The sequence below is a fragment of the Spermophilus citellus genome, assembly GCF_964194105.1.
Source record: "Spermophilus citellus genome assembly, chromosome: 5".
Classification (NCBI taxonomy): domain Eukaryota; kingdom Metazoa; phylum Chordata; class Mammalia; order Rodentia; family Sciuridae; genus Spermophilus; species Spermophilus citellus.
In genome coordinates, this window is record NC_138186.1 from 75,764,885 (window position 1) to 75,790,950 (window position 26,066).

Sequence of the window (26,066 nt, forward strand, 5' to 3'; positions counted from 1 at the left end):
CTGTGTCTTGCTAGGGAGTGATCCCTGAAGTGACCACCCTCCTTTGGTAGAAAGGTGGATTACAATTCAAGCTGGCTTCCTGAGATACACTGTATCTACATTTCAAATTTTAAATGGCAATGAGAACTGTTGGCACTTATCCCTGGAGAGAATGACTAGAAACTCATGGATATACCATGTTTCTCTGCTCTTTGAGACTGTTTCTTGAGAATCCATTTTAATCTTTGAGCTATTCCACAGCTTTCCAACACATTTGTTGTTTCCAGTGTGATTTTGGTTCTGTATGGCTTTTTGTTTGGGCAAGGAAGGCTGACATACCATGAAGGGAAGCAACTGCCATGGCTACCTCTGCTGTGGCCTGAGCTGAACTAGGAAAACTAAAGCAATAGAAGATTTAGTCCTGGGAGAGGGATGATTCAAACAGACCCACTATAAATATGGCACTTGACTTCTCTACTACAATGAAATTATGGTGATAAATGTGGCCCCCAAATGTTTTTCTTCTAATTATTTTGCATAAAAAATCATGATTACCTGGGGGTCTGCAGCATTCTTGAGTGCCCATGTTCATCTACAAAATTTCTTCATTTTCATATGAATATATGGCCATTCTGTTTGTAAACCTGGTCTATACTTGTACTTGTTGACCCAAATGCTATCAGCTTCTTAGGAGAAGGGACAATGTCTTTTCTGCCTATTGTGAGCTTCTCTAGGGATATCGTTAGTGATTTCTGACTCTCCCATACAGGTTCTGTTATTCTTGTCCCCAGTGCCTGCTGCTCTGTCCTACCCTCATGTTTGCTGATGTCACTTTCCCATGTGGAATGTTCTCTCTCTTGCACTTCATCCTATAAAATCCAACCCAGTCTTCACAACTCGAGTCGTGTTCCTTCCTCATCTGCCAGTTCATCCTGATTTCTCTCTGAATTCTCATTATACTTAGAATCAGTACCTCAGTATTAGAATTATTTTGAATGTGAGTGTTTAAACTTTGTGCTGAATGATGATTCCATCAATATTTCATCATCAAAAGTTTTAAACATACAAACAAGTTAAAGGAGTCTCACAGTGTAGTCATATGCCCACATAGATCCTGTAATTAACATTTTGCCATATTTGCTCCATGAAATAGATACTCTTCTGTCCATCCATCATTTTTTCTTATTTTTTTGTGATGAATTACAAAATAAGTTCCAGAAATCAGTGCATTTCAGCCTCCAGCCCTTTGGCATGGTTACTACTAACTATGGTCAATATTTTTAATACTATTTTTTGATTGAGTTTTCTATAATCAATAGCACCCAGAAGAGTATTGACCATATAGTAGAAGATCAATTTATTCACCTCGAGGTGAATTTAGATGCCATTAGAAAAAGCATTAGAAAATAAAGGCGTGGAAGCCCAAGATAAGTGGTTTCAAAAGCCTCAAAGGCAGATTGAGGTTGGTGTGTTTTATAGGATTGCAAAGGAGACATACTTGTACGTAGGCTGCAGTAGCCCAAATTATGATCTGTCTTGTATATTCTAGGAGCATTTTAGGCAAAATTTGAAAAGGTAATTGCTGAAAGACCACTGCTTGATTTACTAAAATACTAACATGGGTATTGTAGAAATAAGAGAGGAATACCTGGTTTATCTGAAGATAGAGATGAGTTGATAAGAGCCATAGAAGACCAAAAAAAATGGGGTTCATGTTCTGTAGCCTGTGGCACACTGCTGGGAGGTTATCTTGCTCCTGTACAGAGCCAAGATATCTTCCAGACAGACAACTCGGGCCTAGGTATCAGGATCTGTGAGGAGGCTGTCTTCCTGAAGTATGTAGGGTTAGAGATCCTGACATACTATTAGGGGAGAAAAAGTGATGGTGCTTCTTGGATTAGACAACTCCTTTAAACATGTTGAATTCTTCCTTTAACTGACATATATTCATGTTTATATTCACATATGCTTATATCTATATCCACATTCACTTCTATTTCTGTAGTTATATTCATATTCATGTATGTCCTTTCATTCTTCAAAGGACAGGCTCTTTCTCCTCCATGTGTTTCTGAGCATCCCTATGGGGAGTCCTCTCCTGATTTTTTTTTGTTTTGAAGAACCCTCCCCCTCATTGTACTCTCATCTCTGCACTCTATCTCACTTGGAATACTTCTCACTGCTACTACTGGTGTACTCATTTGCTTATTTCCTACATTTCTACTTTCACGGGCTAAAACTTCACGATGACAGGACCACCGTTCCGCCTCTCCTGAAAAATTAGAGGGTATCACAGTTATCTAACCCAGAGTAGACTATTTATTAAAATTCACTGAACATACATACTGAAAATATATATAGAGAAAACTTGTTCCAGTGTTATCCCAAATGCTTTTGATATGACTAGCCTTTACCCTGGTCATCTTCCTTCTCCATTTCCTGGTACTTTGATCTACTCTGGCCCTGTGACTGGGGTCTGCACTCACTCTTGACTTTCTGGGTAGGGCCACAAGTGACAAAATCATCCACCACATCTGTGAAAACTCCCATTGCATCAGTGTGCTGCTCTCAGCTGGGGGTTAGGAGAAAATCACATATGAGGGAAGAAATTGACCACAAGCTGTGAATGATTGAGAACTTCCCTTAATGTGTTAAATCTCCTGAGGATGTTTACATATGAAAATGATGAAATCTGGCAGTGTGACTAAGCAATTTAAATAATTTCAGGCAGTTTATTGAAAAAGTCCCAGAGATATAGTTGACTAAAAACACAATCTAAATGACCTGAAAATTGAGAAGAGTGAATTCATTCCTCTTTGAATATGTTTTTATCTCACACTTGCTATGTACTTTTAAATCATTACAGGAGCATTGAGTTCCATTTTTCTGTGATAAATTATATGGTAGCTGATTCATTGAATGGAGAATATCATGAATAATTAGGAACATGTAAATTGAGGAGTGGGTTAGGAGCTGAGAATATTTCCTATATAGAAAAAACAAGGAAGGTAAACAAACTTGCTCCATTCATTTGAAAAATATGTATTGAACATACACCACATTCTTACACTAAATTTCATGCTGGGGAAAAATAAAATGATTGAAAACAAAAACTGTCCAGTTTACATAGAGTTTAGATTCCATGATAAAGAAAATAGTTGATAACTATTAAGTTGAAACAGAAGAGAATCAATTTGTAGATCTGAGCTTATTTGGTTTTCCCCCTCAAAAGAGCAGTTACTAATGCACATGAAATTGCAAGGAAAAACGTATTTACTGATATAAAGAAGTTTCTAATGCCTGCAGAATCTGTAAACTTGCAATCATTTACTTTATGGGGAAACAAGTTCTTATTTTGAAAATTCAGTTGATACTATCAAGCTTCAAAATAGTGGTAGATGAGAATCCTCTATATACTGGGCATCAGAGTAGAGATATGCCCATAACTTTTGTAATGTACTATGATTCTGTGTTAATCAAGGTCATTAATTTCCACTTATGATGACCAGAGAGCTGAGCATGAATGTTTTCATGAAAAGAGCTGCTTCTGGTCAAGTTTGGAAAAGGAATCATTTGATGGGAACATCTTGATCCTTTCAGAAAGGAGAGGGTCAAGAGTTCTATGGACCTGGCACAGCAAACAAACAACCCATGTCTCTATTCTCTATATGAACCAGAAATTCAAGCCCAGATCATATAAAGGTGAAAAATAAAGGCACCAGTATGTCATCTATAAAAATAGACATATTGGTGGGTGCAGGGGAAAGAGTGACAAAGGGGAGGTCTAACTCTAACTTGCTTTTCCTTGAGTTATGTGGCTCTAAGCAAGTCCCATATTTTCTCAGGCATGAAAGTTCTTCAGCAGAAAAATGAGGACTTGGATTAGTTTATCTTTAATGAAACTTTCAGGTCTTACATCAAAATATTTTAGAAAAAAGTTAATGCATAAGAATAACAATGAAAGCTCTTTAAACAAGCACTTAGGAATGTTTTTGAACAACCAACATGTGATATTTTAAAGCAACTATTCTCTCAAAGAATAATCAAATATTATTTTAGTTCATATTCCTCTATCCTGTTCTGTGAGTTGAATAACTTAAATCCATTCTTTCAAAATTGGTGACTTCAGAGGCAGTGCACATCTAAAAGAACACAATAATCTTAACAACTCTCCTGGATTAGGAGGGGACTGTGCTGAAATTTCCTGCCTTTCTGGACTTTAAAAAATGTGTTTCTGATAGAATATTTTTGGCCTTTATCATTTTCAAGGATACAAATATTTCTTCTAAAAGCTTTTTGAATAGTACCTAACAATTATGTTTAATGAATCTTAAGTAACAGTGTCATATTTTTTCATATAGCCATTACATTAAATTTGTGATTTGCAGTAAGTATAGCAGTCTATAAATAGTTTATAAACATCTTTAAAACATCTTAAAGTTTATTGCAGTTATGCATTTTTGTGGGCTAAGCAAAACCAATCCTATCAACCTCTTTTGTTACTTCCTGAATTGATAAATGACATACTTATTTCATTTTTTTTCAATGTATTATCAAAATTAGAAGGTATTTTTTACTAAAGTTTATTTTGTGAATTATTTAATAAATAAAATGGCAATTGCACAAGTCAAAATGAAGAACAGAAAACAAGAAAATTCAGATTTTATAAACTTTTTATTTTTATAATAATTTTCAAAATTGTTACATCACTAATTTATAAAGCACATCTTATAATTTAAAAATTAGGGAATTTTGAATATTTCTTTTTTATATATAGAGAGAGAATTTTTTAATATTTATTTTTTAGTTTTCGGTGGACACAACGTCTTTATTTTATTTTTATGTGGTGCTGAGGATGGAACCCAGCACTCCGCGCATGCCAGGCAAGTGTGCTATCACTTGAGCCACATCCTCAGCCCCAATTTTGAATAATTCTTAAATAGTTTTATGAAATATGCAAAGTACAAGACCCTTTAACTTCATTCATTGCCCATATTGCAGTACATGTTATATTGTGTAGTGATTAGACGTGGAATCTAGATTCAGATTTCCTGCTATGAAAACTTCTGGGTCAGTGTCCTCAGCTCTGAACCTCAGTGTCTGTCTCTTTAAAATGACTATAGTGGTACTTCAGTGGATGAGTATAAAGACTAGATAAGAGGCCTGGAGTTGTGGTTCAGTGGTACAGCATGCGGCACTGGGTTTGATCTTCAGCATCACATGAAAATAAATAAATAAAATAAAGATGTTGTGTCCATCTACAATTAAAAAAATATTTTAAAAAAAGACTATATGAGAACAGGTAAAGAACTTAGAGGTGGGCTTGAAAAGTAGTGATAGCAACATTAATTAGTGATAGCAATATTATTTATATTAAATAAAGATAGATTTAAGAAGTAATTAGATTCAATGATTCCTTATCTAATCTTGAAGACCCTCTACTAATGCTACTTTCTTCTTTGCAACAAAGTTTTGGAATTCCTGTTAGGCTTAAGACAACTTCCCAATTTCTTGTTTGAACATTACATCACTTATGTATTTGCATATGATAAATATACTGACTAAATAATTCCTCTGAAAAGCTAAAGTTTCATAGTCTTAACATACTTAACTGATTTCTTTTAATAATATTTCTATGATGAAGTAAGTCTATATAACCTTTTTCTTATCCTTTAGATACCTGTTCATATCGTGTAAATTCAGTTTCACATGTGATCTTGGGAGACTTGTAACTTTATAAAATACTGTATTCCTAGCATTTTAGTATTAGTTTAAGTGTAAGAAGGGAAGGAGATATTTGCATCATTATTGTTTGATTTTTTGTTTTGTTTTTGCAGTAATGGGAATTGAACCCAGGGTTTGGCATATGCTAAATAAATGCTCTACCACTAAACTACACCCCCAGCCCTTATTGTTCGATTTTGGAGATCAGATTACCATATCAGATATCCAAAAGTCCAAGAGAGGTCATCAGAAAATGTAAGCATTTTAGGAGTTTAAAGTCAGGAAGATGAGGATGAGTTGGTACCAGTCTAGGCAGCTTCCAGAAGAAGGTGGGCATGTTGAAAACATAGTATACAATTTGGTAGAAATGAACAGACAAAAAATTCTTAAGAATTGTAGAATTAGCTAAAATGAATATGGTGAGGAAAAGTAGTACTATGTTTAGGACAGTAAAGACTGTGGCTTTAATGGAATGGGCAACTCATGTTGGTTGGGTATTAGAGGAAGATAAAGATGAATATATAGATAAGGAGCTGTTAAAAGAATCTGATTATAAACTACATAATTTGTTTCTAAAATGGTAAATGGTGGGGAAACTTACCGATTCTTTGGTATGAAAGTGATCTTGTTTAAGGAGTATTTCAGGAAAAAATCAGAATAGTAATGGCTGTGTAGCATGTTTAAATACATGAGATCTAGAGAACAATGTCATAAGTGGGAACCTATTTCTGTTCCTTATTATCTGCATGACTTTGGATAATTCCTTAGTCTCTTTATGCCCCAGTATCCTCATCACTTGAAAGAATATCATAAAAGTAACTAACCCTTAAAGATATTTTTAGTGAGACTGTGGGTAAAATATTTATCATAGTATTTGTCACATAAGTTTAAAATAAATACTGTTATTATGTAGCAATTAATACAAGTGATGAATCACTATAATGAGATTACTGTTATGCAGGTCGAATTTTAGCATATCATTGTAAATAAAATTTTGTATTGTTCATTGACCCCAAACTTACCCAACACTTATATTTTGGCCTCATAATCTTTGGAACATCTATCTCCTCTGTTGTCATGGAAACAAGTGCAGATAGTGCAGGTAAGAATGCGGTACCCTCTCCATGACCCGCTTATCTGCAATTCATACCGTGTACCAAAGCCTGGCCTCAGCTCCAGGCTTATCACTTTCTCATCTATGGAACTGTAAAGAGGCAGGCCTAACAATCAAGGAGCTGCAAATACATTTCTACCAGAGGGCAGTGCATTAATCATCCCACTAACTGCTCAATTACAGAGTGTTTGTAATGAGATCCTCTACAACAAAAAGTAGCGATTTTTTTTTTTTCTAGTTGTAGAGTAGCAATAGAAGAAATGGACTTAGGTAGATGATAAACCATAATACTACTATAAGACTGAGAGATGCTTGATGCATTTCAAAGCACTTTCATATAGATGATATTCACAGAAGACTATATAGCATAAAATGGGTGTTATTACCTTTATATTTCAAGATAAGTAAAAGTCTCTGCAGTTATATAGAGAATGTTTTTTTTTTCCCTTCACTTCCCCATTTCCAGGGTTCTGCCTTCAGGAAACCTATGCCTTCATGTTGAATCAGAATGAACCTAAAAAATATCTTTCCTTTTGTTCTACACCCAGGAATATCCTCTTGGGATACCTCTACTGAGGTATCATTGGATGGTATTAATTGTGGTTGTGTACATCCACACTGATGCACATTTATATCATAAGCAGTTTGAGTTTTGTTTTGATTACTAGTTAGCTCTGTTTCCTGAGTCACTATTTTATAGATAACTTCTATTAAAAGACAATGGAGCCATGCCATATACTTGGGGAAGTTTATTTTTTTTTCAACTTCCTTTTTCTATGGTGAGTGATAGTTAGTGTGGTAATACACATCCAGTTATCCAAAAACATAGTTTTAGTGGATATGATAGTGTGTTGCCCTGAGTACCCTAGGTCGTTTTTTTAAAAATATATATAAATAGAGTCACATTTTATCTTTTTGTTGTTGTTTTGTTTTGGATGCTAGAGATTCAATGTAGAGCCTTAAGCATGCTAAGCACACATTCTTGCAGCTATATTCCTGAGCTATAAACCCAGGCCCAATAGAATCATTTTTTTTTGGTAACAGTGATTGAACCCAGAGGGCACTTAACCACTTAGCAATGTCCCCAACCCTTTTTATTTTTATTTATTTATTTTTTAATTTATTTGTTCTTTTTAGTTATACCTGACAGCAGAATTCATTATGGTATAATTGTACAAGCATTGAATATATCTTATTCTAGCTAGGACCTCATTCTTGTGGATGTACCCGATGGTAGAATTTGCTGTAATGGTTTCATATATATACATAGGAAAATTATGTCAGATTTATCCCACTGTCTTTCCTTTTCCTATCCCTCTCCCTTCGCTTCACTCCATATTGTCTAAAATACTGAACTTCTATTCATTCCTCCCCTTATTGTGGGTTAGCTTCCACATATCAGAGAAAACATTAGGCTGGGTCCTCCTGACTCAACTCAGGAAAACATGAACATTCCAACTTCAGAGCTCCCCTTAGGGGCAGCTGAAGCCTCTGTTGCACTGGTTTTCCAATTCAACTTCTGCCTCTTCTCAGTCCTGCTTCCCTCACTGCCTTCCAGGTATTGTTCCCTAAAACATTCCCTAACAAACTTCCTGCATGCAAATCCCCATGGCAGAGTCTATTTCTAATTAATCTGACCTATGATGACAGTTATTAAGTCTTAGGCCAGAGAACCCACTCTCTTAATTTCAGGAATTATAATTCATTATAGAATCTCCCTCTCCAATATATATATAAACAATTTTCACAGTAAATTATATATATATTTTAAAGGAATCCTCAGAATTGCTTGCTCAGTTGTCCAAGTATCAGATTTGTTTGTTATTGATTCCTGGAGCAAGACTTTACCTTTTCCTGTCTCAGAAATTCTGCACAAAGACTATGTCAAGTTGGAACTGTGTCTGCATCAGTTTTTCTAATGTTTGGTGCCAGAGGAGTTGGGATTCTTCGCTCTAAAATCTGTGACTGTATTCTAGTGGAAGGGATAAAGGACATTGCCATTAGTATTTAAGCAGGAGGATGATCCTCTGTTTTATATTCCTTTGGAAGAGGGAACATGATTCCTTAGGCATGGAAGAATTCATCCCAGTCGAACACGTATGACAGGTGGGAATTTTACCAGTTCCTATGTAAATCAGAAGATTGCATTGAATCTTTGTGGACATAATGTCATTTTGCTGCCTAGTAAATTCCAATTTTATGGTACTTGATACAAGGCTTTGTCTTGAAATCTCTCTCTCTCTCTCTCTCTCTCTCTCTCTCTCTCTCTCTCTCCTCTCTCTCTCTCTTTCTCTTTAAACATCTTTGAAACATTTTGTCTGTGAAGGGCAGAGTTGGACTTTTCTGATATTACTGGCAATTAGAATTAGGTCAGCTATCACAAAGTTAAAAACTAATAGGGACTAGGACACAGTTATGTATCAAATACTATAAAACAGGGATTTACTGTGTCTCATGATGGCATTAGCATAAATTTTCTAAAGAAATATTAAAAATTTTATTGCATATTTATTGAGTTCAAAAAATTTGGCTTGGTATCATGGAACCAGGTTTCAATTTAAAAAATCAGTAAATCTTCTGAAAAGTCTTAAATTATTCTTAACTATATTTTGTGTTAGGTGAAAAGGGTTCACAGATGTGAAATTGTAAGACAATCTATCTCAATCTCTATGTGCTTTTTTTTCAGTGTATTGATGAAACTGGGGGCAATTTGTTGAGGAAGAAGCTGGCACGGCTTCTTTTAGCTTCATTTAGAAAGTTAGGTGGTTGTCTTTTATTTTTATAAATAGGATGATCTATATATTGAGTTCACTCAGTGAGAGTTATTTTAAAGAACTTAATTAAGACAAATATATTGTCAAGGATTGAGGCCTAGCACTAAGAATAGGTTTTAAACAATTTTCACAGTAAAATATCTTCCCTGGTAGCTGTTTTAAGGCAGCAATCAAATATCCTCTAACCGTAATAATAGATCCCAATTAGGGAGAGCCATGGGGCCTTCAGAAGTGGGTTGGAAAATACACACAATATAAATCTATATTGTTAAAACACCTCTCCTCCATTTAATGAACAAATAATCCCTTGATACTTCCTCATGAATCTTAGCTTTCAACATGTTAAATCTCTTAATTTTAACTGTTCTGTGTGGCAAAGTGTTCTCTGAATCTATCATTACTTTTCTGTTTCTCTGAATCTATCATTATTTTTCTGCCCAAATTCCTATATATTCAATTTGCCCCAAAGTATTTATTTGCTTCCTATTGCCTTTTTATAGGACTGTCAAAATTATGTCTTAACACAATTGACAACACATTTTAAACTTACACGGAGAAGTGATTTTTAATGATGGAAGTTCTTTTTGCCTTATACTCTGCTACCACCCACGAATAATTCAAACTTTCTCAACAGGCATTTATGATGGTTGCAGAAATCAACCACTGACAATAAGGATAAGAGTATCTAAGCCTTCCTCAGCTTACATTGCTAGTGCTCAAAACTTTTTCCTTTCTATTTTTTATTTATTTTGATTCTCTGGATTAGAGAAAGCAGATGGGTGATTTCCTGAAGAGCTAAGCATCTTCCCCTTGATCTTTATGTCCTCACACTTAATTCCACAGTTTCCTAAATGAGAAGAGTGTCATCTACACCTTGATGTCTTTACAGATCTTCTTTCATCTGTTGTCCCCTGAATTCCTAATCTTTCTGCAAAAAAAAAAAAACACCTCAATCTCACTCCATGTTATAGATGAATTCGCCAATTGCTATCTTCTTTTCTCCTTAGTAGATTTTTTGCAGTTGTCCTCTGAACCTGAAGGTCAACATGTTCTTCATCTTCTGGACTCAATATACCAAATATGAGGAGTCGGTGGACTTCAGTTTTCACTTTTGTAATTTTGTTAATAACTATTCCATTTTGATGAATGATTTGAAGTTCATTGTACAATAAAGAGGGATAAACATGACTGCATATCAAACAATCATGTGAAATATATTTTTTAAACATCAAACCAGTTTTTGTAGGGTTCCCTGGTGTATTATTTATTCAACAGATATACTATGTAGATTCATATTCACAGATTATGATTTTCTTTTAGAAAACTCCACCTTATTTCTGCATCACTAAGCACAAAACCGATACTTAACATTCTTGTTTTCCAAGATATATGAAAAGTTGGGGCTGGGGATGTGGCTCAAGCGGTAGCGCGCTCGCCTGGCATGCGTGCGGCCCGGGTTCGATCCTCAGCACCACATACCAACAAAGATGTTGTGTCCGCCGAGAACTAAAAAATAAATATTAAAAATTCTCTCTCTCTCTCTCTCTCCCCCCTCTCTCACTCTCTCTTTAAAAAAAAAAAAGATATATGAAAAGTATACAAACACTACATACCAGCAGAGGATATTACTCAATAATCCTGAACAATGCTAAAATCACCAACTTGTACGTACATAGATATACTTTAAAGGTTTTTTAGTTGACTTAATAAAATCAATTTTGGTTTTCAGTAGACCTTTATAATTTAATATAAATAAACTGCATTATAACTTGCTCTCCAGCTGGTATTGAGGTATGTTATAAATGGACATTTTAGGTATGAATAGTGTGGCTATGGACAAAGCACCAAAAGCAATGTTCAGATTTATGTATGTATGTGCTTATCAAAGTAATAATAACATATTGTCCATATTGAGCTCTAGCTTTCCTACATTTCCTCTAAGAAATACCAGATGGAGGAGTCGATGGAAAAGATACAGAAATTAATATTGAAGTGATGAAGATTGACCTTTTTAAAATGAAAATCTTGCCAAACTTTCCATATTGACATGGCAACATTTTATGAATAAATCTAATATCTTATAGATTTAGCGCAGTTCAAAAGTCACCATCTGTTTCAAAAAGTGAAGGCTCTCACTATTACATAGTTTTTTTGGCTCTAAAACTAAAGGCATGCAATCCATAATTTATAAAATATTAACGATCAGGAATGTGTGAAAAACATTTATATACTTTAGACCACTGGAAACAAAAGTAACATTTTAAGTTACTCTCAAAATTATAGTTGTTAATAGATTATGGGTATTTTTTACTTTTTGCATGAACTTAGGTGGTCCTCTGCTCAATTTCTATGTATATTTACAGGTCAATACCAGCTGGGCAACAAATGGTAATGCAGAGACTGTATGTGGAAAAATGTCAAAGTGCTGGAATCTGATGTTAAGCAGAATTATCTGAGAGGCCTTTGACAAATATGAGCGTTAGAAGAAACTATCGTTTTTCTTATATTTCTATAGATTATTTACTAATGAATATCTTCATTTGACATAATTAAATCAATCCTTGGAATCTTTATTGATTTCCATTCTTTTGAAGTTTGTAGCCAGTTGTACATTATAATACATTGTTTAATCTGTTTTCTTAAACAATTTCAGCAAAGAGCTAATTAAAATGAATAAAAAGTAATCATTATTGGTATATACATATGCACATAAATGAAGTTTTTATCTCATTGGAATTAAAAGATGGATACAATTAGAATCAGGTCTTTACAAAACTCAACAGTATTTTTTAAGACTAAATATTTAAAAAGTTACCGTGACAAAAAATTTTGCAAAGGTATTACTTGATGTACTTTGAGATTTTTGCAAGTGTTAACAAGGGTTTTTGCTGACCTACTATAAGAATCTTTTTCAGCTTCTATCCTGTTGGTCTTAAAGCATGGGTCCCTTTACTCTGATCTGCTAAGGGGCTAATGAGGATGTGTGATTCTGGCAGTTACACAATTCTTGGCCATCATCTCACTTTGACTACCTAAGAACTGTTAACCAAAAGGAATGATGAGAAAATGGAGTATGCCTTCGACAAACTTTGTTAACTTTACATCTCTTGGTAAATCATTGAGGAAACCTTGTAAGGTGTTGTTGGACAGTAGGATCTAAGGAAGGTGGAATAGGTTGCATGGCTTCAAAAGTGCAGGTAACACAATAAGTCACATCTAGGAAAGGACACAAGGATTCTTTAAATAAAACATTCTGCATAAAGAGTAAGCTTTTGTATAGAATAGCACTAAAGGTGCTAGAAAAATTTAAACTTCAGAAACTTTATATATATATATATATATATATATATATATATATATATATATGTATATATATATAAAAATAAGAAAATTTTTCTGAAATTCCCCAATAGAGAATAACCCTTGTGAAAACCAATAGCTCTCTCTATGTGATCCCTTTCAAAATTCGATGAAATGAAAGACAAACTGTGCATGAGTATGAATTACAATGTATCTGTAAAACTGTGATCTCTGCTCCATTTCATTTAAGAAGAACTTCTATCTTGATACTGAATTGACCTCAATCACTACAAGTGGCTTATTCAAGTTTGTTCTACTTCTGCCTTCTATCTTACAGACATAATGTGAATTTAACAGGAGGAAATACTGGCTAATAAAATACAAAAATTGTGGCTAAAAACAAAATTTAAAAAAGCCATATTTTATGGGTTTACCTTAGAGTTTGTTCTACTAATTTTTGAAAACAAATTCTTATCAATCATGCTGTATAATTTTATTTTCAGGAAACTTGTAAATATGGAAGAAACACAGTCAAAATCATATGGCTAAAGAGGAGCCTTAATTCACCAGCTTTTCAGACAGAAATCGATCCTGAATTTGAATAGCAAGAGTCTTGACAGTGAGAATCAAGATAACCAGAAAGGGCTGTACAGAAAGACCTTTGTTAATTCTAAATTTTTCCCAGTTAATGATGGGGAAATAGAAATGTTTGAGGAGACATTATATTTAACTTGATTTAAACATCACACAATGGATTCATGTATCAAAATGCTGTATGTTGGGGCTGGGGATGTGGCTCAAGCAGGGCGCTGGGTTCGATCCTCAGCACCACATAAAAATTAAATAAAGATGTTGTGTCCGCCAAGAACTAAAAAATAAATATTGAAAATTGCTCTCTCTCTCTTTCTCTCTCTCTTTCTCTTTAAAAAATGCTGTATGTTATCCATTAATATGTATAATTGTTATGTTTTTATTGCCAGTAAAAATAAATTTAATTTTTAAAAAAGAAAAAAGAAATAGTGGAGTACATGAGACAGAGAAGATGACATAAACAGCGCAGATAGGGATAAAGCAGAAACATTTATAGATCAAGGGGCAGACACACAAAAAAACAGAAGCCCCAGGTTGTGTGTCTTCATTTCTTCCACTCCAGAAGGAATCTTCTCTCATCTGTATTTTAGCTTATTTTTCCAAACTTTTGAGACATTTCATGTTATCATTTTTCTTTATTTTTCTGTGTAATAAGACTTCCACTGAACTGATAATCCTATTCAACAATTAGACATGTTCATTTCTGTTTCATCTTACATTTTTTCCTCCTAATTTCTCATCAACCCCCAATTGCTCCTATATCATTTTTCACTCCTTCACAATAAAACATGTTCAAAGATTTACCTTAACTTATTGTCTTAATCTTCTCTCATCTAGAGTTTCTCGATGCCTGGCAAAGAAGTCTTGGGTCATAGAATTGGTGGAGGATCCAGTGGATTTTTGATAAACTTTCCCATCATCTTCTAACACACCACTTTTATTATTTGTCTACAACTTTTCTGGTTATTCTGTCAGACTCTTACAGTTTTATCTTTCTCTACTGAGTCATTAAATGTTAGCTCTTAGTCATGGGCAATTCTTTCTCCTAACTCTATACTCCTATCCATGGCCATGGTTCCAACAATCATTTGTAGACTAGTGACTCACAGATTTAATTTTCTGTCCAGACCTCTCCTCTGAACTCAATATCCATATGTTAAATTGAAAACTGCACTTTAATGTTTCGAAGGCATTTTCATCAGTGCACTCAAGCCTGAGCTCTTAATATTTTCCATTAAACCTGTTCTCCTTGCATTGTTTACTATTTCATTGGAAGATAAGTTCTATCCAGTTGCACATCAGAAAATGAATATTCATTTTTTGACATAATTTTTACTACTGGTATTCAATCAGTTACAATTTTTTTCCTACTTATATCTTATGTATGTGAGTTTCTTTTTTTCTGACACTAGTATCATTTTTCTTTTTTAGTTTTGAGGATTTATCTCAGGGAAGCTTTACCACTGAGCCATATCCCCAGCCCAGGCCCTTGCTAACTTGCTGAGGCTGGCCTCAAACTTGTGATGCTCCTGCCTCAGTACCCCGAAGTCACTGGGATTACAGGTGTGTGTCACTGAGCCTGACTGACACTAGTGTATTTCATCCTAGTGACTATGATGTCTTGGATGTGTAAGTGGCCCCTGCAATCATTCCTTAACATAGCTATAATGGTCGATAGAATTTTCCAACTGTTGACCTTTCCAATGTAGACTTCTAGTACTTAGCCATCCTCTTTGCTTGTTTGTTCTATACACACTATCTATGATATCTCTGAATATGCCATGGTTATTCCTACCAGTCTTCTCACATACTCTTCCCTCTGCCTAGAACACATGCCTCTATCTTTGTCTGTTTGTTTGTTTTTACTAAGTTCACCACTACACAGTTTTCAATGATCATGGGCCAGGCTAATGTAACTTGCTTTTGCATTATATTTCTCTCATTTCCAGCAAAACTAAAAAAATGTAACTATTCCCTCATTAGTGTCAGAGACTGTCAATCTCTCTCATTAAAGTGGATACACATAAGAATAAGAAATTTATGTAATTTTGGATTACCATTAAATTCTAGAAGCTTAATATAGTGCTATAGATATAATAGACACCATTTTGTTAAATGAATAAACAAAATTAAACAGGATTTAAAAAGAGAAGAAATGCAAAGAGAAATGAAAAAAATAAGAACTATTGAAAGAATGCTTAGCAGATAATATTTTAAATAATGATGTATAATATAAAATATATAATCTACAATGTAGTCCTAGGGTCAACCTCTCATACCATCATACTACTGTAACCTTGAACTCTTGGAGGATATTGCCTATAGGTAAAAGTACATTTTCATTTTTGGGTAGAGATAACTTCTAGCAAAAGACCACTTTTGTTCCTTTGTTAGCAGATCTCTTCTTTGTTTTTTTTCTGCACAATGCCCAGTGTTCCAAAGGGCAAAAGTAATTTATAAATAATAACAGTCACCTCAGGTTAAAAAAGGATTTAATTGGATAAAATTAATTCAAAGACATGTGAAGTTCTTTGTTTTCAGTTTTACTAGAAAAGTCCTTTCTTTTAATTTTTTTTATTTTTACAGAATGCTTTCCATTTGAAGCTAACTAAGAAGCCAAATGATTTGAGGACTGCCCAATTAAGTCATTATTACCTAAAAACAAAGACGGAAATCATTCTTCTAAAAAAGTTTGACCCAAAGTGGAAATAATTTCATAAATAGAATGCACTATTTTTATATAAAATTATGACACTACAAAATGACTTTAGCAATAGATAGTCATCATTTAAATAGTTTTCATTTAAGTAGCCTTTTAAATAGTTTTCTGTTATTCACCTTCTCATTTGGCTCTTCATTGTTATCAATAAGCAACACTTAGAAGATAGATGATTGAAATGAGTTAAGTCCATCACTCTGAAAGTTTGTTTTATTGGTACACAACTTGGTTTCAAAGGAGTATAGCCAATTTACAAATAATAATTTCATTACTTTAGGGAAATTTCATTGCCTTCTTGTTATCACCAACTGAATTGTTTAGAACAGACACCCCTGTTTCTTTATCTATTTAGAAATTTACTGAATATCTTCTATCTGTCAAATGCCCTGCTATGAGCATTAAAAATGAGTAAGATGCTATCTGTGCCTATAAGTTTACATTTTTAGATTGGTGTCAATTTTCTTAATGTTATTTTCAGATTGATGTGGTCCCTGAGAAAGTTTATTTGATTTATGTAGCCTGCCTAGGTTAGCCAAGATTCCTGCTCATCAGAGTAAGGTCTACAATTGTGCTCTTACACACAAGCACAGTCAAAAATGATATTTTTCACCAATATGGATGAACGTTCGAGACCATTATCACTAGATTGCTATACTGATGAAGAATTTTAAGTTCTTGGCTGAAATATGTAAATTTTATTCAGTAATGCCCTTGAAATGTGACCATCATATATAGTCATTTCTCTTTTCTGATATTTTCTAATTCTGAAGCATGAGCTAATTTAAGGAAGGCTTTCTAAAAATTTATATACTCCATCAAGACATTTGCAGTTAATATCCTCCCCCCACTTCTTCTTTTTTGTACTGTGCAGCTAGTGGCTCCTGTTCAATTTCCGGCAGCTGTACTTTTTACTAAATACTTTATTGAACAATTAAAATAGATCTTAATTTCAACTAAACTACTTGATTCTTTATTCTAATATGTTTGCTTATACCATGACATTTACAAATTGATTTGTTTTGTGTAAAATTTGATTACCACCAAATGCTATGAAATTATACCTTAGCTCAATTTTTAGTTTACTTTGCCAACTGAAAAGAGTAGCTTGTAAAAAAAAAATCAGATGTGCTTTTTTTTTCTTTTCGTATTTGGACAGCTATTACACATACAAATGCTATCTTTAAAATAATGTTATGCCCTAAAATTCAAAGAATTACTGTGGAATACTTACCGTATGGTGATAGGGATGAATTCATTGTTGTTAATGCTATAATTAGCAGAAAGAGTCAAGATATTTTGAGAGCCTCCACATCCATATTTAACTGTGGGTCTTCCTTCCACAAGAAATAAATGAAGGAACTGTTTTCCAAAATTACTTTCAATACCTTTAAGAACAAACAATACATTAAAAACTCAATGTAGATATTATTTTGATTTTAACAAAATAATTCATTCAACAAACACAATCTTTGTTTTCAAGGAGTAATGACTTATGGAATATTAATAGCACTATTAGATAATTATTTATTGTATTAAATACTATAGTAGACATCCATATTATTTTTTACATTATTTTTGCTGATGATAGTAAGATATTAACAGTATTAACTTGACATTAGTTTAACTGTGTTTTCCTGGTAGCTAGATGTTCTTAGTTATTTGGAACCACAATTTCTTCAGATATTAAAATGGGACAAGAGAAACTATTAGAAACTACTGTGATAATTACATATAAGGGTAAATAGAAAAGTGCCTGGAAAATATGGAATATTCCATAACAGATTTATAATAATAATGATTGAATCTAAGGTCTAAGCTATATTTTCTATGGTTTCCCATTTCATATAATTATTTATCTTATAAAAATTGAAATGAAGAAAAAGGTGGAAAATCCCTTGATCCATCCCAATTTGAGATATTCTTTTCCATCACCTATCTATCCACAAATAAAATTTGTATATTCCAACTTTATTTTTAAGTGGTGATTGTGCTTCATTCATGAGTTCATGAATAATTTCATTTATACATATTTCTCTTTTCACTTATGATAAATTTTAGACATCTGTCTTTATAAGTTCATAGATGTCTTTTCTATACTTTCTTAATTGAAACATAACTCATGCAGAAAATCACACAAATTGTTAGTACATAGCTCAGTGAGTTTTCACAAAGTGAACCTGCTCAATTAAATATCACCCCAATTTAAAAAAGGAGCATTGTCTGCATTGTCAGAAGTCCTGACAATCACTACTCATTTTTCTTTCTTTCACCAACAATAACCTCTGTTCTGATATTGAATATCTATGGTTAGTTTTGTTGATCATTAGTGGAACCATACTGTATATATTTTTAGTGTCTAATTTTGCTCAATATTATGTTTGAGAGATAGTAACTATGCTACCCTTTATTTATTTTTCAGTGATTCAAAATATTCTAGTAAATTAATATTTACAATTCAGTTCTTTCTACTACTGATGGCCATTTCCCTCCTAGTTTTTGGTTACTCTGAATAATGCTGCTTTGAAAATCCATATGTCTTTTATGTTAAAGGACACACATTTCTGCTGTGTATGTATCCAAGAATTCAATTGCTTTGTCAGAAATTACGAATGATGAACTTGAGTAACTATTTTAACTCCTTTCATTTTCTCAGTATGATTATATTTACCACCTTAAAAGTGTTCCAGATGATCCATATTCTTATTATTACTATTTGATATAATCACCGGTAGATTTTAACTGTTATGTTTATTATATCTTTGGGTTTTATTTTCCAGATTATTGGTGAAGTTTGACATATCTACTGCCCATTTGATACCCTTTTTTGTGAAATGAGAGTTTGTATTTATTTCTCATATTTCTATTTAGTTGTTTGCTTTTTCTTTATTAGACACAAGCTCTTTGTGAACTACATTTACTATAAATATCTTCATATATTCTCTAATTCTATAGATTTTTATGTCAATCCTCTTAAGGGAAAGTTTTGATCAATACAATTTCTTTAATTTTAGTGTGAGTCAATTTGTGAATTATTTCCTTTATGGTTATGAGTAGTGCTTTTTAAGTCATCTTTAAAATGTCTTTCCTGTGGGGGTAGGAAAGATGGTGAAATTAGATGGACATCATGATCCTAGGTACATGTACGACTGCACATATGGTGCGACTCTACATTGTGTACAACCAAAGAAATGTAAAGTGGTGCTGCAATTGTGTACAATAAATCAACACGCATTCTGCTGTCATATATACTCATTAAAATAAATAAATTTAAAAACTCTTTGCTTACTCCAACTATAAATTTATTCTCTATGTTATTTTCTGTAGATTTTACTTAAGATCTACACTCTACCTAGAACTGATTTTCTATGAATGTGAAGTATTCAGATGTGGTTGGCAGAGTAAGTCCAAGACAGCCACATCCTAATTTCTGGAACGTGAGTGTTAATTTACAGTGAAAGAGAAATTTTTGTAGATCTGATTAAATTAAGGGACTTGAGATGGGAAGATCATACTGGATTATCTGTGAATAGGCCCTAATTGTAGTCGCTTGTGTCCTTACACAAGAGAAGCACAGAATGATTTGTAGGCAGTTGAAGAGAAGGCTGTCACTACAGAAGTAATGCAGGACAAACCACAAAGTTAGCTGCCATCAGCAGCTAGGAAAGGCAGAGAATGTTTTTTCCTGGAGTCTCCAGAGGGAACAAGTCTTGCTGACAACTTGAGTTTAGTCCCAGGAGATGAATTTAGAACCACTGATCTCCAGAACTTAGAGTAAATTTTTTGTTTTAAGCCACTAAATCATTTGTAATTTACTGTGTCGCAATAAGATACAAATGCATTTCATTATGACGATGTGTAAAAACACAGTTTGATTAATTTCAATTCCGAATATTGCCCCTATCCTCCTGTCCTTCCTTATTTCATTCAAAATTATGGTCTCCAGTTCCATCTATTTTCCTGCAAATGACAAAATTTCATTCCTTTTTATAGTTGACTAAAACTTCATGATATTTACAGACCACATTTTATTTATCTGTTCATCTGTTGATGGATACCTGGGCTGATTTCATAACATGGGTGTAAACAGGGGTATGTATATATTTCTAAATTATGCTGAGTTTAATTCTCTTGGATAAATACAAAGCAGTGGTATATCTGGATCATAAGTTAGTTCTAGTTTCAGCTTTTTGAGGAAACTCCATGCTGATTTCCATAATGACTACAATAATTTGCATTCCCACCAACAGTGTGAGAGTTCCTTTCCCCCATTATCCTCATTACCCCTTTATTTTATTTTTTGTATTCTTGATGATTGCCATTCTAACTGGAATGGGATGGAATTGGATGGAATTTTAGTGTAGTTTTGATTTACATTTCCTTGATGGCTGAATATGTTGAATTAAAAAAAAAAGGTTGATAAATTCAAGAAAGAGAAGCATATTTCCCACGAGTGTTCTAGCAATAGAACTGGAGAGAACCAAGAATATAAATTCAGTAATAGAATCGCACAAAGCAAAACAGAATAATACAAACTGATTACATCACTATTGTAGAAGTCAGGAAAAATTGAATAAAATATCAACATTAAAGATTTTATAATAATTAGGAATAACAAAAGTCATAATGAACATGCCTGAATATCACTGTTTTGAGATTCTCCCAAAAGTCCTATTTTAGAGCCCACGTGACTGAGGCAGGTTTTTAATCAGACTTCTGGGGACTCCAGATGTACAAAGCCCCAAATTAGCCCAGTGCCCGGCAGAAGACAAAGCAACTCCACCTTTTCCTCAGAGATCCATTAGGAGTTTTGTTTTGCTTTCTACTCTAGCATTTTTCATATTTTTTTTCTCATGAATTCCTATTCAATTTCTTATGCTGCTTTTCTTCGAATTTGAGAAAGAAATTCTTTGATTAAGAATTTCCAGCGTTAATTTTGATTCTTCTTTTTACTGGGGTTGGGTGGGGGCAACCAAAGCACATTTAGAAACAGGAAACTACACCAGACTCTTGTGTTTTCTTTCCTTGGCTCCATAAAAGGTCTTATCATAGGATGACATCAGGTTGTTCTTCCCGGAAATGTTGACTTATTCTCTATTTGTACCCTTCTGAGAGTGGGAAGGGTGTCATGAACTGAGGGGCAGTCTATTATCCTGCTCCATTCCACCACTTTTACTCACAAGATTTTTATAACATAATATTTTTTTTTATAAATTGCTTTACATTTCCATTTCAGCCTCCTATTTTTGAGAAAAGACTTAAAATATGCTACAGAGTAGGGTAGAACAGAGCTGAACATTTAGGTCAAGCTGTTGTGCCATATGCACAAGGTTTATTTTTCAAAACTTTCAAAATTGAATTTTAAAGACTAATTGTACACATTCAGCAAGATGTATGTAGTATCATGCAGGAATGAGTTATTTTTAAAAGATGCTCAGCCATTAAAATCAATGATAGGGATCAATAGTTTTTTCCAAGTATATCAAATTCCATTATAAACCATATTTGCCTTGACACTCAGTAGAAAATAAGGCTGTTTTTATAAAGGTAATGGGAATGAAAATGGAAATAAGCAAGGTTAGTTCTCTCAATAGTCTTGCTATATATTAACAGTTTTTGACTCATCGTATTGACTTATTCTATTAATAAGCAATTTCTTACTTTACATAATAGTACTTTTAAAAGTGTTCAGAGTGTTTTGCAGATAACATGTGATGCTAAATGGGGAAATGGAGGACTTGAGGCTACTGATATATTTACATGATTCAACATCAAATTAATCACTTCAGGGAATATAGGCCATATCATTTGATTGATTTGATTGTATGAACTACTAACACAGTCATTTATTATCATTATCAAGTATTATGTACTGTTCATAGTGTACCTAGCAGTATGTGTTATACTTTAAATGACCAGCAGTACAGAAGGCTTTTTACACCAGCATCACCACAAATGTGAATAATGTATTGCACCATGATGTTATGATGGCTACAATGTCACTATTTTTTCAGTTCTAGTATAATCTTGTGGGATCTGAGTTATAGATGCAGTTTGACATTGACTGAAACATTGTTATGCAGTGTAGGACTGCATCTGGCAAATCTTAAAAGTAGTTCTCTTTCTCCATGATATTCCCATTTGTGCTACCTTTGGATGGGACTTGAAAGCTCTAGAACAGCTCATTATGAAGCCCCTTAAACAAAGCCATTCCGCTGTTTCACTAAAAGATACTTGATGATCCATTAGAGTAAAAGTGTGAACCTATCCTTTTATGGAAATAGTTCTTCACACTCTTAGATTCTGTAGTATTTTTTTCAATAAATAATTTATGTATGATTTTTTTCTGAATTTTATTCATATAGTATTTTGAAACTTTATAAAATCAATAATTCTCAAATTTTACTTTTCTTAATAAAACTACCATGTCTGTAATTTGATCACAAAAATGCTGTATAGAACAAGAAATAGTAATTATTTCTCTCAAAACAATAAACTCCAGTTGCTAGTTGCATAGCCTTTTAGAAGGATGATCCTAATAAGTTTGAGTCTAAAATTTATATATAAATAGATTTGAATTAAAATAAATTTAAGTTTGAATTAAAATAAAATTTAGTATCATTCCTAAAGAATTAATAATGATGAGTGCAAATAATAGATTTGCTCTTTCTTGGCTCTCCCTAAAGTTTAGGGTTTGTAAGTAGCAGTAGGAATCCCAGTAGCAACTATAGCCTCAGCTCATGGTTTGAAGGCATCTTCCAGTCACAATGGTGATCCAGGCAATAACTGGTGTCACAGTGAGCTAATCAGTAGGGTAAAGATGGCAGGCAGAGAAGATCTGGGGAAACTGAGGGATCATGGCAGCAGACTGACATGTTTAATTAGCTTTTGGACACATGTTTATTACATGCGATTGGAGACTGACTTCTGAACCATTGTCTTAAACTTATTTAAAGCCTATTTTATTTTTTTTCTAGCCTGTTAATTGCATTTAACCAGTAAAATAATCAGTAATACAAGGCTCTTAAAGGAAATGAATTCTCTTTATTTGAATGAAATGATAAAAATGAAAACTCAAAATTGAAACTGTCTATCACATCTAATTACAGAATGTTTTTAATAGTCTATTCCTTCCCAGAGTGACTATGGCTGTCCATTAGATATAATTATGGGTACCTCTCAGTCAAAAGTTTTTTTTATCCTAGGCCCCTAATTCCTTATGCTTTTTCCTTAGCCAAGTTTTTAGGAGTTGAGGTGAAGCATTATCTGAACAAGCAAGGTATCTAGCACATACTTCATGTTTGCTGTGTACCAGGTACTTTTTAAAGCAGGTTAAGTAGTTAACTCTTTCAATCATTGCAATGGCTTTTTATGTCTTAGATATGTATTATCATTATTCCTCTTTGAAGACATGGAGACACAGGGAACTTGATCAAAGAGCTAGGTAGTCCAATTCTTGAGTAATTTTCTTAATTGCTAGATTATACTATTCTCTTAATAGGCACAGCAGGATTTCAGTCCTCCACTGGGATCATCTGTTCTTTGTTATTGCTGTTGCTTATTTATTTGTTTTTGTCCCTCACCTCCTTCCACCAGAATCAAGCTGGTTGGTTCACTTCCCTGGTGGTTATATCAGAGGCAGAGCTGTATCTTGCATTGGCATTTATTTGATTCATTTCAATCAGGAGTAGAATTGAATTATTCTATTTCCAGAGAAGTTTGATGAATCATATCCTTTTAGGTCCAGGGTTGAAAAACTATGACCTATGGAACAAACTCTGCCACTGTCTGGTTTTGTAAATAAATTTTAATGGTAATCCAATTACACTTAATCATTTATATATTATCTATGATCGCTTTCATGCTACAGTGGCAAAAGTTCAACACTTGGGATAGGGAGAACTATCCCAACTGCAAAAATACTTACTTTTTGTTACAAAAAAAATATTACCAAACCTATTTCTGTTCCTGATTGTTTGAGTAGATATAGGAAATATATATGTATTTGATTCAAGTTGACTTTTGACTAAACCAGTGAATTCTGTATTGCTTATTCATATTTGTCAGAGTAAGAATGTATTACAATGTCCAATGGGACAATTTCCCAAAGATTCAATACATACTTAGTTTTCACATCCATCAAGGTTGAATAAATCACAAATGGAACTTAAAGAACTATTCCAATCAAGCCCTTTACTCTATGCAAGGTATTGGTTGAGGTGCTGAGGAGATCAGGTGGAAGAGAGAGCTCTTCCATAGTTCCAGATGAGAAAGTGTCCCCTATTTAGTGAAGAGATGTTAAACACAGAGAGTGATGAATCTTTCTACTTTGCCTCAGTTCTTAATTTATACTTCAATTATAAGACCTATCATCATTGAGTTTCCTTGGAATTATGTGTATAGTATCTCTCCACTAAATGTTGACAAACTAGAGATGCAGACCATCTCTTATTCAACTTTGTATCTCACAGAATGTTATGCATTTCCAGGCACTAAAAATTTGTTGAACTTGACTTTCTGTCATAAAAAGAGATGAAAAAATGAAAGGCAGTTTCTAAGCACCTACGAACAATGATGCATGAATTCATCTATGTATGCTTTCAAACCCACTCCCACCTATGTGCATCAGATGTTAGCTCTATTGGGAGCTATTAAGAAGGGAGGGACAAAGTCAGTCAAAGAATTATGAGGTACACACTGTAAAATCGATTAAAACAGTAGAACAATCTTTTTCTTTTCTATAAGAAAAGAAGATGTTTTGCACTACAATGTCAGAAAGTGCTGTGGGATTTCATTGGCCTTGCCATAATATCATTACAAAGCATAATAAGTATCTAAGGAAGATACTGTGCATTCTTCTGCTAATCACTTTATTGTGAAAGGCAGGTGTTATGACTCTTTGTTTTCTCCAGCAGTATCAGAAATCACTTTTTAAAATCCTCCCTTAAAAAGGAGGCCATTCTAATCTCACTTGTGTGTCAATTCCTCCCTGGAATAAATATCAAAGACAGGTCCTTCTTTTGCCTTCAACTTTAAGTATACATAGTAGGTAATAAAGAGATGAATTCTAAATCCTGCCCTCCCAGTGGAGTTGCTCTTGTAATTTGCCTCCTGGGACTTGGTCAGATGTCTGCTCCCAATTCTGAAAGATCACATACTTCCACAGGGCATGCTTATGTCTTTTCAAAGAAGCAGCATAGAATGGATCCAACTGCTTAGTAACATATCCCATGACGAAACCTCCTGATTGATACTGCTTGCCGAATAGAGCTCATTTTCTGAAAGTGCACCTAAAGAATTTTGTGTGGTCTCATCCCTTCTCCCATGACCTATTAGTAGCTCCTTTGACTGGGTTCCAGAATTCTGAATTGGTTCAGTGGCAGAATGAAAAAGCCTTCTTTTCATCTTGACTGCTGCTCTCAGAGCTGTCTCTCTCCCACAGAGGGTTCTTTTTCAAACCATCCTTTCTGAGGATTTTTACTGTAACTCCGTAAGGATTCAAGTTTTATCTTCCTTTTGTTCCTTTTCAACATCAATTAGTTGGTGAGACAAACTGAAACAAGATAAATGTTCAGTTTTGAACTAGGAATACAATTCAAAGCTGACATTGGCTTATCAGGCTGGTAATTCTCCTTTTTTTCCTTAAATATTTGATGATATAAAATACAAATGTTCAATAAATGCTTGTGACATGAAATTGGGTTGAACTGAAATCCTGGGGGTGGGGGTGGGGGAAGGTAAAACAAACAGAAAAAAAAAAGAAAAAACAAAGCAACCAAAACAAAAATCAAACCCCCAAATCTAAAGTGAAACATCTGTTTTAACTTCCTCACTACTTTTAATTGTTCCTGCACATAATATACTGATT

General features: G+C 33.7%; 1 protein-coding gene across 1 annotated transcript in view; it reads right to left on the reverse strand.

Annotated features, from left to right (window-relative positions):
- Positions 1-26,066, reverse strand: part of EYS (eyes shut homolog) — a gene marked incomplete at its 5' end in the record, with an annotated part of 1,607,607 nt that overhangs the window by 273,074 nt on the left and 1,308,467 nt on the right. The window contains 1 exon segment of the mRNA XM_081294994.1: positions 17,433-17,586. Coding sequence (XP_081151120.1) covers positions 17,433-17,586 — 154 coding nt within the window.